Source organism: Acipenser ruthenus, chromosome 7, assembly GCF_902713425.1.
Source record: "Acipenser ruthenus chromosome 7, fAciRut3.2 maternal haplotype, whole genome shotgun sequence".
Classification (NCBI taxonomy): Eukaryota; Metazoa; Chordata; class Actinopteri; order Acipenseriformes; family Acipenseridae; genus Acipenser; species Acipenser ruthenus.
The window spans coordinates 67,149,579-67,163,416 of NC_081195.1; the positions used below are offsets into that span (position 1 = coordinate 67,149,579).

Here is a 13,838-nt window from a genome sequence, read left to right on the forward strand (position 1 = left end):
GAACTTCTGTTTTGTATTGGCAGCGAGATGCATATTCCAAATAACAGCAATGCTGCTACAACAAACTAGCCTGTAGTCATCAACCTTTCAACCCATGTAGTGCGCTGTGCATTGGGAACGCTACGGTAGAAAGGCAGCCCACATTGAGTTAGAGTACAGCATGACGTTGACCCAGCCTAACCTGCCGCTCCTTTGTTCTTTCCCCAGATGAGTTCAAGGGCTCTACGATAGTGGAGCTGATGAAGAAGGAAGGCACCACCTTGGGGCTGACGGTGTCTGGAGGCATCGACAAGGATGGCAGGCCCAGAGTGTCAAACCTGAGGCAGGGGGGCACCGCTGCTAGGTAACCACGTCTGTCGCTGTGTGTGGAAAGCGTTGCTAGGTTACCAGGTCTGGCGCTGTGTGTGAAAAGAGTTGCTAGGTAACCACGTCTGGCGCTGTGTGTGGGAAGCGTTGCTAGGTTACCAGGTCTGTCTCTGTGTGTGAAGAGAGTTGCTAGGTACTCGCGTCTGGCTCTGTGTGTGGAAAGCGTTGCTAGGTTACCAGGTCTGTCTCTGTGTGTGGAAAGCATTGCTAGGTTACCAGGTCTGTCTCTGTGTGTGAAGAGAGTTGCTAGGTACTCGCGTCTGGCGCTGTGTGTGGAAAGCGTTGCTAGGTTACCAGGTCTGTCTCTGTGTGTGAAGAGAGTTGCTAGGTACTCGCGTCTGGCGCTGTGTGTGGAAAGCGTTGCTAGGTTACCAGGTCTGTCTCTGTGTGTGAAGAGAGTTGCTAGGTAACCACGTCTGGCGCTGTGTGTGAAGAGAGTTGCTAGGTAACCGCGTCTGGCGCTGTGTGTGGAATGCGTTGCAAGGTTACCAGGTCTGGCGCTGTATGTGAAGAGAGTTGCTAGGTAACCACGTCTGGTGCTGTGTGTGGAAAGTGTTGCTAGGTTACCAGGTCTGGCGCTGTGTGTGAAGAGAGTTGCTAGGTAACCGCGTCTGGCGCTGTGTGTGGAAAGCGTTGCTAGGTTACCAGGTCTGGCGCTGTGTGTGAAGAGAGTTGCTAGGTAACCGCGTCTGGCGCTGTGTGTGGAATGCGTTGCAAGGTTACCAGGTCTGGCGCTGTATGTGAAGAGAGTTGCTAGGTAACCACGTCTGGTGCTGTGTGTGGAAAGCGTTGCTAGGTTACCAGGTCTGGCGCTGTGTGTAAAGAGAGTTGCTAGGTACTCACGTCTGTCGCTGTGCATGGAGAGGGTTTTCAGGGCTGCCTCGGTGGAGCAGTAGGGCCCGCTGGTAAAACGACACTGGTGCTAAAACACAAGGACTGTGAGTCTGCTCTCCAGAGACGAGAGACAAGCACAAGAAATCACTCATCTGTCTTTTTTAAATGCAGTTATAGCCATTAATAAATCATCTGTCTACATGAAAAATTGCCCTTTTGTTTTTTTATCCGAGTGCTCTGAATCTGTTTCTGCAGCCTGTCTTCCAAATACCAAGCACAATAAGCTTTGACTCCTTTACTTTTTACTTTTTATATCAATTACTCATTGGTGTATAAACAAAGAGAGAGAGAGTTACATCAACATGTAATGCAGAACAAGAGAACTGCTGTGTATACAGCAAGCTCTGCAGACCAGTTCATGATCCAGGATACACTCCCATCAAATGATTCAGAAAGTGTCTGCTAAGTTTAAAAAACTAAAAGTATAGCGATTTAAAAAAAAAAAAAAAGCCAATGCATACCAATGTGGGAGATGCACAGTTTGAGTGACACTCACTTCCTATGTCTGGGTTTAGCACTTTCATTCATTTCGAGACCGATATTTCACTGATAAGCACATGATTCTTCTTAAGTGTGGGACCAGTTCCATCTTGCTTACCATCAGAGTTAAAAGAAGCTACTCTATGATGTCTAGACAGAGATACAGAGGCACGTTACGGGAGGACGTTACATAATACTCTGGATGTGCTGACAAATGTGTCGCAGTGTGTTGAAACCCTGACTCCTGCATGTAAACACTACACATTCGTCGTCGTGTTCTGGGCACTGTATTATGATTGGGGCTACCGAGGTCCATGGTTAAATCAAATACAATGTTGGAAGTACAGTTGAGGTTAAACCTGATTCCAGCCGGAAATCGTATAGACGGTTGAATCTAATGTTTGATGGCAGCCAGTATTGATGATCTAAAATCACACTTTTGCATGGATTCCTCCCACTTCTTCTCACATGTCTTGCTTTCGTTTACAGAAGTGACCAGTTAAACGTCGGCGACTACATCAAATCAGTAAACGGGATCAACCTGACTAAGTTTCGCCATGACGAGATCATCAGTCTCCTGAAGAACGTCGGGGAGAGAGTGGTTCTGGAGGTTGAATACGAGCTGCCACCAGTCTGTAAGTCCTGACGTGCAGAGAGCAGCAGGGAACCCACGCGGCTGGGACTGCAGATAAGAAGGGCACGCTGCGTTTCACGAGATTTCACTGTCTCATCAGAGTCTGATGCATCAGTCAGTCAGTCACTACATTTGTTTTACTATTTTGTTTCCAAAGAGACCGTCTCCAGTCATTAATTAGATTTTCATTTCATTCATTTTTGTGTCTGTGGAAAGAGAAAAAAAAAATTGGCAGCAGGCTTGGCAGGATATTATTATTATTATTATTATTATTATTATTATTATTATTATTATTATTATTATTATTATTAAAATTAGTAGTCACCAATTATTTTTTTTATTATTTTCTCCCAATTTAGAATATCCAATTATTCATATTATCATATTATAATATTATTATTAAAACTCGGCTCACCGCTACCACCCCTGCGCTGACTCTGAAGCGGCGAAGACAAAAACACGATGTCCTCCGATGCGTGTGCTGTCAGCCGACCGCTTCTTTTCACACTGCAGACTCACCATGCAGCATCAGAGGACAAAGCAACTCCGGGCAGCTTACAGGCAAGCCTGCAGGCGCCTGGCCAGACCACAGGTGTCGGTGGTGCGCGGTGAGCGACACCCTGGCCAACTTTAACCCCCCCCCAGGCGGCGCTCGGCCAATTGTGCACGGCCCTCTGAGAACTCCCGTCCACGGTCGGCAATGGAATAGCCTGGACTTGAACCGACAACATCCAGGCTATAGGGTGCATCCTGCACTCCACGCGGAGCGCCTTTACCAGATGCGCCACTCAGGAGCCCCATTATTATTATTATTATTATTATTATTATTATTATGTAATAATAATAATATGCAGTTACGCTAACTCTATTTTAAGAAACTCATTAGACTTCTATTTTTCTAGTTTAATTAAAAATGTGTGTGGTGGTGGAGGCAAAATGATTAAGGAGATTTCAATTCTGCCCTTGAACATAAAGCCATCTTTTTAATTGTCTTTGCACTCTGAACTCTTCATTCCATTCATCTTCAATTTTCCTTCATCCTTTTGTACATAGCCCTGAGATTAATTTCTTGCTTTCCTTAAGGAGTAGCTGTATTCAAATGCTAGAGTTTTGATAATTGTTTATCTAAATCTGCCTTTACCTGTGTGTAGATTTACAGCCTTACAAAAAAAAGCTTGAATGCTTTGTATTTCTATCTGTTCATACATACTGTATGTATATCTTTTAAAAAGTGCCAGTCAGCAGCCAGGGCGATATCATGTTTCTTAGTTCTGTGTTTCCAGCAGCTGCAGTGTATTTCATACAGCAGTGCAGCTCTCTGCTGTACTTTACAGAGAAACTGCCCTTTTTACACTATAAGCATAAGAACAGAAGAAAGGTTACAAACCAGAGGAGGCCATTCAGCCCATATTGCTTGTTTGGTTGTTAGTAGCTTATTGATCCCAGAATCTCATCAAGCAGCTTCTTGAAGGATCCCAGGGTTCTGTGAGAGATGTATTGTATAATGCAGTCATCAGGAGCTCTCGGCTTTGCACCAAGACTAGTCATGCAAGTCAGATATAGAATACACTGGTGGCATGCCGTCGTTGCAGTACACCGGAGGTAGAACCCAACATGACATGGTGAATTCTATATTTGTCTTGCATGACTATTCTTGGTGCAAAGCCGAGAGCTCCTGATGACTGCATTATACAGTACGTCTCTCACAGAACAAATATTAAAGCTCATGCATTTTTAAAGCTCTTTTCCAAAGCAATAAGTCTGCTGCCACTTGTATTGGATGCCTGACTGTGTTTAATTAAAAAGTGCCATAGACGTCAAGGGTTCTCGTATTTGAAGAATGAAAGGATACAATCACAGCCTTGCTTTTGAAATGGGGTTAGTGTCAAATAATAATTAGGGGTTCGACATAAGCTATTTAGTTTATGCTTTCTAGACCCCACATTTTTTTAATTTAAAATTAAAACATAATTCAGAAAGCTTCTAAACATACTCAAATATATAGATCTTTTATGGGTTTTTTTTGTTCCATTTTCTTAATTGCTCACTGAGATTTATATATATATATATATATATTTTTTTTTTTGCAAAGCTGTCTGCCACAGTTACAGTATTATTTAAATTTATTAACATTAATGATGCTTCAAACCTCCCAGTCAGCCTTCCTTCTTTTGCTTCTTTTATTTTTAGAGATGGCGATTTAAAATTAAAGAAAAATGTAGTTGTGTTGACGTCAGTGGTTATGTGATAGTTGGACTTCATTTTCAAGCTGTGGTTTGCTTAGGTTAGCCCTGTACAAGTGAGACGATCCTTGCTGCAATCTGTTTGATGTGCTTGTTGGTTGTTAATAATGCCTCCTATGTTTCTCACGCTGCACATTCTCTTTGCTCTCTGTGTAGCTGTGCAAGGATCGGGTGTAATCTTTAAAACCGTCGAGGTCACTTTACACAAAGAAGGCAATACCTTTGGATTTGTTATAAGAGGTATGTTTATTCTATTCTATAGAAATCTTTCAGTGTATGCAATGGAACCCTGCTGACAGGGCAGTACCATGTGGTAGACACTACCGTACAGACAAGGTGAACTACCAAGGTAAACGTGCATTTATACCTCAGAGTCACATGTTTATTTACATTTTCAATGCCTTCCTCTCGTTTCTCTTTTTTAAAGCTTCACATTCTGTATGAATGTTTTCCGGACGTCTCCCAAATGGCAGTGCTCTGCAATGGCGCTTGCTGATTGGTGGAGGTTCTGATGTAGAACTCTACTCTTATAACATTGCATTGCAAGTTACAGGCAGTGCTACATTCTCGAGATCAACCTTTTTTATTTATTTTTTTAACTTTGCCATTTTTAGTTCATATTATTTGACCTCATGTGTCCCTTGGCCTCCCTTATTCAAGAGGATGTGTGTAGAATAGATTGTGAACTGATGTGTATTTACTTCTCTTACCTTTATTCTCCAGGGAATAGAGAACAGCTTGTGAATGATGTTTATGTTCTTTACTTTCAAACGGCTGCTTTATCTTCCAAAGGAGGCGCCCATGAAGACAGGAACAAGTCCCGCCCTGTCGTCATCACCACAGTCAGGCCTGGAGGTCCAGGAGACAGGTGAATCTCGCTTGCTAAGTGTGGTGTCGCTAAAGATGATATAAAGAAACTAATACTGCGTTTATAATGATTCATGTCCAAACAATAATTAAGAATTTAAAAATAGTTCCCTTTATTGCTACCAACATTCAACAGTTACACACATATTAGACATTATAATGGAGCAACTAGCCATTGCAGAAGTCGGGTATCGATCGGTTTGCCTTTCTCCTGGGAGAGCGTTGGCACGCACCTTCAAGCAGGAGGACTTGGAGCGCATCTCAAATAGTGTCTGTCCTGTGCCTATCATATGCCAACATGAAGCTGTGAGCTATAAGCTTGGCGTGTTGCCAACTGGTTTTTGCTAACTTGCTAATTGTACTTCCAAAGCAAAGTAGAACTCAACATAAGAACTGTGGAATATGAATTGTCACATATTTTTGCGGAGCATAATCCCATTAACTCACATATGAACGAAGATGACTATTTTTTTAATTGAAGAGCAAAGTGATATCAAAGTAGTGTTTTACCACACGTCAGCTGGCCCTTTGAATATATGGAAATGACTTGCAATTCCATATTAAACACATTTCCTCTGTGATTACTGCTTTGCGTTTCAGCCTCGGAGAACGCATTACAAGTCATCTCATTTTAATGGTTTTTACATTAGGGGAATTAAATGGATTACAGTGTTTTTCCCTTGGTTCTGGAGTATCAAATTGCAAAAGCTACTGTAATCTTCCATCACTATTTAACCTGCTAATATTTCCAAAACCATCTTAGACAGTGACTTCCTGTTAGTGATATGTAACCTTCGATGGCTACAGCAACATTGTAACATATAACGACGTTGACACTCGTTCTCATTGATATTTTTTATACTTCTATTCAGTTAAACTGAGGAAACTCAAAAATGTCATCTTGTATTTAAATGTTTTCACTTCTTTGTCTTTATATGCTTTCATGAAAGGTTCCCACAGTAAAAGCACAGCAAAGTATAATAAAGCACAGAGAAAGCATTGCAAAGAATAGCGAGGTATGGTAAAGCATATTAATAAACATGGCAAACCTGGGTAAACCTTGCTAAATGCATAGTATAACAATGAGAAAAGCATGGGGGGAAACTGCAAAAATGCTGTGCAAAAATACCCTAGCAAACTTGTATAAGGGTTCCATATTGCTGAATTGACTATATCTGTGTGATTGACAGTAACGTGTTGGAATCTGTTTGGATTCATATTCCTGTCTTTCCAGAGAAGGAACCATTAAGGCAGGAGACAGGCTGCTGAGTGTGGACGGGATCCGACTGCACGGGACGTCCCATGCGGAAGCCATGAGCATCCTGAAGCAGTGTGGCCAGGAGGCGACACTGCTGATTGAGTATGACGTGTCCGTGATGGGTACGTTGTGAAAGAGAGATCAGCTTCACAACCCTCTTCTGACTAGGATACCGATAGATACTGATCAGGTGCTGGTGTACTGTCACTGGGGTAACTGTTAGTGATCAGCATTGCTTATCTCTCTGGATTCACGAGAAGGGAAGTGCTGACCCAGACTCATTTCAGACTGGCTGTATTACTGGCAGAGCTGCACAAACCGCTTGTTCGGAAGAAAGCTCTCTGCTGGTCAGGGTCATTGGTGTTGATTGGAATGGCTTACCATTCCAAGTGAAACAGCTGTGAAGAAACAGCTGCTTGGATTTGTGTGGATTGCTGTAGTCCACAGAGCCATCATCCCAAATCCAAGCAGCTGTTTCTTCACTTGTGTGATTTGGCAAATTAGCCCAATGAACAGTGTTTTAATCAAAAGCTTCCTAAATTTAATACTCTTAAGTGTTTTCTAGTTATGAGTATAACATTATTCTCAGAAACATAGATCCCCAACAGAACAAGCACAACTCGCTCGTTCCACGCTATTAAACACTTTCAGCAGTTTCAAGGCAACTGCTGCTGGAATGTACTGTTTCTTTCTGGAATGAGTTTTGCTGTGCTGTTAAAATTAATAAAAATGAAGACGTACAGGACTCTGCACAAACATTCATCAGCAATGATTCTCGTAGAATTCCACGGCCGATAATTCAAGGCAAATTTATGAGTGCGTCAGTCACAGTGGAGGTATTCTAATGCTTGAAACATCTTTATACTTGAATAATTAATGGAGCGCTGATTCATTTTTCATAAGGCTGCTGGACTCCCAGCTCCATAGGCTCACTCTTCTCTACCCAGGTTCTGTTATTGATAGGTTTCCCTATAGTCTCCTCCCTTCTGTTATTGATAGGTTTCCCTATAGTCCCCTCCCTTCTGTTATTGATAGGTTTCCCTATAGCCCCCTCCCTTCTGTTATTGATAGGTTTCCCTATAGCCCCCTCCCTTCTGTTATTGATAGGTTTCCCTATAGCCCCCTCCCTTCTGTTATTGATAGGTTTCCCTATAGCCCCCTCCCTTCTGTTATTGATAGGTTTCCCTATAGCCCCCTCCCTTCTGTTATTGATAGGTTTCCCTATAGCCCCCTCCCTTCTGTTATTGATAGGTTTCCCTATAGTCCCCTCCCTTCTGTTATTGATAGGTTTCCCTATAGCCCCTCCCGTCTGTTATTGCACCATTTCATTTGTCACTAATGATGGTTGTTTAGAATGTATTCTCCACTCCCTGACTGCATTATATCATCTTGCACTGCTTGAGGGTAAATAGGACTTGTTCTGTCTATGGCCTCTTTCATACCTCTCTGCTTACCACTGTATGACTATCAAGCTTATTACTTCACCCTGGCTGGCTTGCTACATGATAAATGCATGCATCCCAATATTGCCAGATGGTGGTGTTCAATATAATGATCACCCTTCCCCATTTACTGCACCGTACTCACAATGGCATTTAGTGCTGGTTAAATATAGATGAGATGCTATGTCGTTAATTGGGGATACAGTAATGTATTGTGGTGTTGGTGTTTTTGTTGCTTCTGATAGATACAATAGCAACTGCTTCTGGACCTCTGATGGTGGAAGTTGCCAAAAGCCCTGGCTCCAGTTTGGGAGTTGCGTTAACTACATCAATGTACTGTAACAAGCAGGTCGTTGTCATCGACAAGATTAAACCTGCAAGCATTGCCGACAGGTAATTATATAAAGCTTTGAAACATTGTCACAGGCACTGTGCTCCAGGTGTTCCATTTCACCCAACTGTAGTTTTATTGTCTTTTAGTAACTAGAATGTTCATATTCTCTTCCACTAATGAGAGGTTTTCATGAATATTGTGGTGAAAAATAATCACTGATGTATGCTAAAAAAAACAACTGTCTAGCACAGTGAAATATGTGTTGTAGTTTATTCCACACGTTGGGTTTTGTTGTCTACAAGGTGCATACAGTCCTTTTAAAACATGCTTTACACTTCTTCAACCCTTACTCTGATTGATTTGTTTAGTAAGTGAGGTGATATAGAAAGGTAATCCGTGCAGTAAGTTCATGTTGCACCTTTGAATTTGAACATTACATTTCTTAGTTCTCCTAGATAAGTGTTACTTTATTTTAAAAAAATATTGGTATAATGAATAATGTTTTTGATAAAAGACAATCAAAAGCAGGTGCTAGCTGAGGGACCTTTTCCATGTGAGTGCACTGGCTGGATATTGTTGAACCCATGCAGGTGTGGTGCACTGCACGTTGGCGATCACATCCTGTCCGTTGATGGCACCAGCATGGAGTATTGCACTTTAGCAGAGGCCACCCAGCTGTTAGCCAGCACCTGTGAACACGTCAAACTGGAGATTCTGCCTCACCACCAGACCCGACTGGCTCTCAAAGGCCCAGATCACGGTAACAATATATATATATATTTCAGATTTCTGATGTGGAATACAAATAACCTTGTTTCTATATAATACATTCATTGTGGTTTTGTTAAAGGGCAACACTAAGAGAATTCTGTTTTAAAAAATATATACAAAATAAAAATAAAAGATTGGGAATTTGTGACAGTGCTTGATTCTGGCTGTTACTACAGTACCCCAAACGTGTTCACTTATTATCGCTTCTCAAACTTTGTAACCATGGCACTGGCGGTGGTCAGGGAAGTCCTGATCGCAGTATCCCCTGCCTGCCGTTCAGTCTTGGGCTTCAAACAGAGACTGCCTCATGTGCATAATTTTGTGCTGGTTTAGCAATGTGGAACAATGCCCAGCGGGATCCAGGTTGAGCCCATCAAACTGAAAACGTCTTCTCTGTGTCTTTATTGATAAAGATCTTTGTTGACAAATTATTTAGCACAGTGGAGCAAATTAGCCCCCACTTTAGTTTATATAAGTAATTAGGAAGAAATAAAAACAGCAAATGAAAAATGATACAAAGTCTAACATACACTTGGCAAGACAATGTTATTATTATTAGTAGTAGTATTATTATTACTGTCATTAAAGCTTCTTCCAAGGGTTTTAAGTTATCATTCTGTTTCTTTGCTTATTTTACATTATGTTGCCCACAAAAAGCCTGGCTTCAGAAAGTGCCTTTTCTTTATTATTTTCATTAGCTGCCCATGCTCAATGTTGAAAAAGTGCCTTAAATTACTTTGAGGGTCCACTGCAGCACCGGCTCCCATCCTGCTGCTGTCTCATCCCTAGGGCAGTCCTCTACACTATTACAAAAGATTAGTGTTATCTTGTGCTCTTCGCTTTCTGTCCAGAGATGAGATGACGAGAGCTGCTTGAGAAATTGGCTATGACAGGGCTGTCAGATTTGAGTCTTCCAAAGCCTCCCAGTGGCTTTCGCATGTCTGGGAGGCAGCTACAAACAGAGCTCCGCAGCTTAACCCTGAGCCATGCTTTCAGTCAGCTGCAAAACAAGAGGGGGTGGGGAATTAACTGTAAAGAATATTTACAGGGGGCTGTATTGCATTCACCAGAGGACCTTTATTTCTGTGTACAGATGCTTTCAACACTAGGAACCACGCAGGTCCTTCAGTTTGAAGAATATTCCGTAATTAAGAAATAGAAACCCCTACAGCTAATCTTGATGCTGATATCAACGTGTTGGTTGTTGTACTCCTAGCAGGTTTCCTAATCATAGTCTTCTGATTGCGTTGCATGTTGTATGGTTCACAGGGGACAATGCTCTTGTGACGAAATTAAAAAACCGGCTGGAACTACAGCAACCAAGCATAATCAGCAAGCAGCTTCCTGTTACGTTTTCATCTTTTGTATGATGTTTGTAATTGTTCTGAGTGGTTATTATTGCAATTCAAGAGATGCTATTCAGTTATGGTTGCCTGTCCTAGACATATGTAATGTACAGTAGGCTCAATCAGTCTTTTTGTTTGTATGTGACAGCACCATTTAGTGTACAGCCAGTGTATTGTCAGAAATGCAAAAGGAAGCTTGATCGGCAGATCACTGGATGGCACTGGCTCTTGCCTCTAGAAAGACGCTGTGGCTTATCTTGCCTCTGTTACAGTCCATATATCTGTGGCAGTCTGTTATAACCTAAGAGAAGCTCCTTAACTCACAGTCCAGCAGTTTAATCCAGTATTTGAGTAATCTCAATAAGAACCTCTCAGAATGATTGTACAGCTGATATAAGGACATAATAAAACAATGAAGAAAATGTGATTTGAAGCGACTTGCTCTTTTGATTTTATTTAATGTTTCCCATTTCCGCTCACTTAGTTTCCTTTCCCTGTTCTCTGGTGCTTTTGTTTTGTTGTCTTGTTTTTCTTTTCTTTTTGTCTGCGATACCTGTCATCCCTTCATGTGGACAGTCAAGGTGCAGAGGAGCAACAGGCAGCTCACCTGGGATTCCTGTGCCAACAACAGCAGCAACTTCCTCACCTACCAAAATTATAACACCTACCACCCTGACCATAGCAGGACGCAAGCCTTGAAATACCAGAAACACGCTCCAAACAACCTTCGTAATGTTCCTTGCTTTCCCCCCCCCCCCTCCTCCTCCTCCTCCTCTTTCATGCAAAGTGCCTTTCTCTTTTATAAAACAGATCACTACTAACACACCTGGTTAGGGATATTGTACCTGGAATACAACAGGAGCTCATGTCCAATCCTTTCCAAAACGATTGCTCAGAGGAGCCCTTAGCAGGTGCGACCCGGATTAGGCTCCGCTGTGTGGAATCATGCTGAAGTCACGCTGCATTTCTTTAAAGGACTGCGGTACATTGTTCCATCCATTTTCTCACCACTTGGCTGTGGGAGCAGCGTTGTCAGTGGTGCTCTTTTCTTGAATGAAACCAGATGAAAGATGAGTCGGTTTGGCCACAGCTCAGGCGTCCACACACAGGTTTTAGGAACACAAATGAAATCTTGCCGCTCAATGTTCTATAGAGGCGTATGGGTTTTTGTCACACGGCAGCGTCATTCTGCAACGTGAAGCTCAAGGGCACAACAGGCCGGATGCTGATAGCTGGAACGAGTAAAGGGAAGTGACTAGAACTATCAAGACAAGAAAAAGGGGGGGGGGGGGGGCAGTGAACATGCTGCTAGGGCTAATAAGAGGGAAGAGAATAGATTTTAAAATGTGTAGGCTTTTCATATAAAACTGAATACATTTTCCATGGCTAAACCCGAATGGACCTCTGAGTCTATTGCATTCCAATGACAATATTGTGTATGCTAGTGTGTTGTTCTTCCTATTGCACCCTTCACAGTGAAGCCATTCAAGATCAGTCACTGCCGTTTCATTTTACAAGCCGCTGCTCGTTAGCCATCATGTCTTTTTGTTTTTTGTTCTAAATCATTTGCATTTTTTTTGCTACCTGAAGGATATTCCAGTTTTGTTTTGCTGGTGATGGGGTAGTGACATCAACTATTTCAGAAACGGTTGAAAGTTAGGTTTCATTTGCCTGTTCAAATAGTAAATAATGCATTATCCAGAAAGTAAAACATAAACGTGTGTATATTTTCAATGTCTGTTGTACATGAAATAATTATTGTGTGTCTTGCATTTTGTTGTGCTGGAACGTGTGTGGCAATAATTTAATAACAGATGTTTGTTTTTTTGTTTGCGTTTAAAAAAAAAAATGGTATTGTTGCTTTGTCTAGAATAGGAAAACAAGATGAATAAAGGTGGTGGAGCGGTAAAGTGACTAACTTGCATTATCAATCATAATCTACTGTACCAATAAATGCATGCGTTAATGTGCCTAAGGCCTGTGTGTGTCAGGCAGTTCTCTGTGGAACGTGTGCTCTGTGTCCAATTAGACTTAAATATTTGATGGTTTAATACAGTGTATTAGATTAACTGTGATATAAAGCCACTAACTTTTCATGACCTCACAAGTCTCTTCTTTAGGTGCAAGTAGAAGTTTAAGTTTAAGTTAGGGTTAGGGTTGTCATTGAAGAGAATGGAAGGGGTCAGCTTCCTCTACCAAGAACAGCAGAATGCATGCTGATCTGAATGCACTTTTAGCAGGTGTTCAGGAGAGAACATGTAGCTGTGTCAGCCCCAGAACCCTGCAATTAGCTAACTAGAGCAGGGATTTAGAAACAGATATCTTGAAATGGGCTTGGCAGTACGCAGCACATTTTCATTCTAGATTTACCAGTTTATACAGTAATTGCCAGAAAATGCCTTACAGTGGTTAAATGCTACAGTATTCGCATTATTGTGCTGAATAATGGTACCTACTGATCCCATTTGAAGAGTAGGTTATGAGCTAGATTGACAGGTAGATAGATTGATGTAGGAGTCCGTGTCTGTCTACTTGTGCTGTATGACGGGACTGACTGTGTGTTGTGGATCCTGTCTTCCCGCAGCTCTGGTGTCATTGTCCGCCTTTTCTCCTGCCTCCATGAGCGCGTACAGCCTGAGCTCTCTGAACATGGGGACCCTGCCTCGCAACCTGTACCCCACCAGCCCGCGGGGGACCCTCATGAGGAGGAAGCTGAAGAAGAAAGATCACAGGAGCTCCTGTATGTCAGCCCTTCACTACCGCTTCAGCAGCACGCTCTTGTGGTGCTTGTGGTTTATTAAGCATATATATAATATATATATTATATATATATATATATATATATATATATATATATATACAGTACTGTGCAAAAGTTTTAGGCAGGTGTGAAAAAATGCTGTAAAGTAAGAATGCTTTCAAAAATAGACATGTTAATAGATTATATTTATCAATTAACTAAATGCAAAGTGAGTGAACAGAAGAAAAATCTAAATCAAATCCATATTTGGTGTGACCACCCTTTGCCTTCAGCTCTGAGCTTTTTAGTGATTTAATGCAGCAAGGTAGACATTTCCAGAATCAGCGGGTTCACATTAACATAGAGTAATTGTCAGCTAATGTTCTGTGTTGCTTGATATCATTTCCATACAGTGCCATTACCACTAGTAATACGTTCTGCTGGAGAAAATCCAATCAAATAG

The 13,838-nt window shown here is 41.7% G+C and overlaps 1 protein-coding gene across 8 annotated transcripts in view; it reads left to right on the forward strand.

Moving 5' to 3' along the window:
- grip1 (glutamate receptor interacting protein 1) overlaps positions 1-13,838 on the forward strand; it is a 92,731-nt gene that overhangs the window by 61,650 nt on the left and 17,243 nt on the right. For 5 of the 8 annotated variants that reach the window (XM_059027675.1, XM_059027674.1, XM_059027677.1 and 2 more), the window contains exons 3-11: positions 208-343; positions 2,230-2,375; positions 4,774-4,857; positions 5,410-5,485; positions 6,719-6,864; positions 8,430-8,577; positions 9,109-9,278; positions 11,212-11,364; positions 13,220-13,375. In XM_059027675.1, the coding sequence (XP_058883658.1) occupies positions 208-343; positions 2,230-2,375; positions 4,774-4,857; positions 5,410-5,485; positions 6,719-6,864; positions 8,430-8,577; positions 9,109-9,278; positions 11,212-11,364; positions 13,220-13,375 (1,215 nt within the window). The remainder of the gene's footprint in view (positions 1-207; positions 344-2,229; positions 2,376-4,773; positions 4,858-5,409; positions 5,486-6,718; positions 6,865-8,429; positions 8,578-9,108; positions 9,279-11,211; positions 11,365-13,219; positions 13,376-13,838) is intronic. The other 3 variants (XM_059027680.1, XM_059027681.1, XM_059027682.1) reach the window with 1 other exon arrangement.